Here is a 2607-nt window from a genome sequence, read left to right on the forward strand (position 1 = left end):
AGAAGTGAACCCAACAGGAATATTGTTGGTGCAACAAAACAAATTATTTCTACCTCGCACCCACAGCCAGAGCTGTAATTCCATCACAGAACAAAGGTCAGGAGTCTTCCTTCTCTCATATAATTCAGCTTTGACAGCTCATTAGGATCAGAGGAGCTAGGGGTTTTAACTCAAAGGCTGAAATCTTGCTTTGCAAGAGGCATTCAGAGCATCTTTATAAGTCTCTGTTTCAGCACTGTGCAGGTATTCAACACAAGCCTGGCAACAAAGAGTATTTGATGAATTTATTTGCTAGTGGAAATTGCCTGTGAAAAATTACAGTGGTTTCTGCTTTAAAGAAATACCTCTAATTACACTTCACTTCAAGGTGATATGATTTTACCTGGAACTAGGATTGAAATTCCTGAACTACACACTCACAGAAATAATAAAGACGACACAAAATTCTGTTGAAACAGGTTGGATTTTTTTCCTGAATTTTCACCAGTTTTCAAAAAAGTACAAAACCTCAAGGACTGTAACAATGTAGCACTTGGAAAAAGAGTCTAGTGTGTACAAAAACAAACATGTTTTTGTTTTAGGGGTGGGGAGGGGTTTATATTTATCTGGGTCCTTTCCTTCCTCCACCGTAGCGTGAAAGAAGAAAGTACCAGTTTATTTAACAGGATAGCTCAGAAAAATAAGGAAGAACATGCTTTCCCTGTTACAAAACTACCAGAAGATGCATGCTCAAGGTCCAAAACACAACAGACTGACATTTTTTAGCATGCAGACTTTGTTTAATGACCCACACAGCACTTCTCCTCCCCTGTCATCTCAAAGATAAGGTCTGTGTCCTGTATTTTGCTCTCCCATTAGTTTGTTCTTTTGTTTTCTTTTTGTAATGATTTATTTGCCTTTTATTTTTTTAGCCCTAAATTCCAGGTAGCGGTATCCAAGGTAACAGCAGTCAAGAGTCTAGATCTCCACATTAGCACTGTTTCTGCAAGTTTCATGAAAAACTTAAGCCATTTCTGCATGCAACAAAATGCTGGTCATTAATTGTACTTCACATAGCTCTGGAGTGGTTTCCACATTTGCCACCACATTTTCTTGACTGGGAAGAGCAGGTTTGCTTTCCCATGGACACAGACAGACTAAAAGACCCCTCTCCCCTTCCCACTCCCCCCAGTTGCCCCAAACACATGGGAATGTGCATCTCAACACCAGGTCCAGACAGTTCACTTGCCTACAAGAGCCCGGTGGCTTCAGTAAAGTCCCATGATTGCAGCGCCCACATCCTTGGAAGGTCGTCGGTCCTTCACCAGAAAGTTAATCATGCTCTCTGACTTGATGAGCAAGTTGCAGCCCAAAAAGAAGATGCCAAACATCACAGTCAAGGAGAGGATGCAGAGGACAGCAATCTGTACCACTCTCGTGATGAAAAGGCTCCTCTCGTCGGGTGCCAGGACCAAGGAGCCGCCATCAGTCACAAGCACCGTGCTGGTCCCATTGCAGCAGGCCATGAGCATCCCCAAGCCCTGAGTCCTGTTGGGGTCAGCTGCCTGCTCCAGAAGAGTATGGTTGAAAAAGGATCCATTCATGGTCTATGTGTGACCCCCAGTCTTCAGGAAAGGTAAAAGGGAAGCTTGTTATCCCCCTGTCCACCCTTCACAGGCCAGGGCTTGGCAGCTCCAAGCCGCCTTCCTGCCTTTCCTCCCTCAGTGCCCGGGATGGAGAGGGAACTTCCTAAAGGCTGTGAGCAGGTGGGAAGCCAGTCCGTGCAGCTGACGGATGGCTAGATCCCGGATCCCTCCTGTCACAGCATTAGCACGAGCCCCCAAACAAGCAAAAGGAGCGAGAGAGAAAAGGAGAAAGGGACTTGGGGGGGAGGACAGTAGCTGGGGATAACCCCATGCCCCCTGCCCTCCCAACCCGCCCCTGAAACAGCAGAGTGGTGCTGCCGGATCCCAGGCTTTCTCCCGCAGGAAGAAGAGCTGGTATCTGCCGGCTGGGAGCTCCACAAATGCAAGTTACAAGCTAAAAGTCTCCAGCGTGCTCAAAGAAAAAACAGCAACTCCACCCACTTCCAGCCTCGCCACAGGCCCGCCTTCCTCCCCCTCCACGTTCACCCTGCTGCCCACCCTTCCCCATCTCTCCCTGCCACAGGTGTCCCACACTGCCCGCACCCACTCCTGTGCCACCCCCAGGTGGGGGCTGACCCCTAAGGCCCTGCAGAGTGGTGCCTAACTCATCCCCCCCTCCAGCCCTCCCACCTGTTCCCAAAAGCATCCTGCATGGTCAGTGTTCATCCCAGACTGCTGGCAGGTCCCACTGCAGGCTCCTGTAAGCCTCAGGTCAATGCTGCTGTCACCAATCTCCAATTGCTGCTCTGCGCCACCCACTCCTTCTCTGAGCAGCGTGGCCCAATCCAGCCAGTCCACCCCCAGCTCTGCTTGGTGATGCCTGTCCTGTGCCTGCAGAGAAGAGCTGGATCCATCCCCTCTCTGCATCCTGTTCCTCTGTCTGGGGGCTTCTTCCTCAGGGCACATGGTCTCCCTCTCCTCCCCTTCCCACTTCAGCTCCTCCAGAGGGGAGCTCTGTGCAGTGCTGCACTCTGATCTCTGC

The 2607-nt window shown here is 49.8% G+C and overlaps 1 protein-coding gene across 1 annotated transcript; it reads right to left on the bottom strand.

Annotated features, from left to right (window-relative positions):
* Window positions 1-269: 269 nt before the first annotated feature.
* Window positions 270-2063, bottom strand: RPRML (reprimo like). The gene has a single exon (XM_033520043.1). It carries the CDS (start codon window positions 1581-1583, stop codon window positions 1248-1250), a length of 336 nt encoding a protein of 111 aa, XP_033375934.1. The 5' UTR covers window positions 1584-2063; the 3' UTR covers window positions 270-1247.
* Window positions 2064-2607: the final 544 nt, after the last annotated feature.

Source organism: Parus major, chromosome 27 (genome assembly GCF_001522545.3).
Source record: "Parus major isolate Abel chromosome 27, Parus_major1.1, whole genome shotgun sequence".
Lineage (NCBI taxonomy): Eukaryota > Metazoa > Chordata > Aves > Passeriformes > Paridae > Parus > Parus major.

Coding starts and splice junctions, on each gene's coding strand:
- RPRML (XM_033520043.1), bottom strand. CDS start 1,583: ATGAATGGATCCTTTTTCAACCATACTCTTCTGGAGCAGGCAGCTGAC.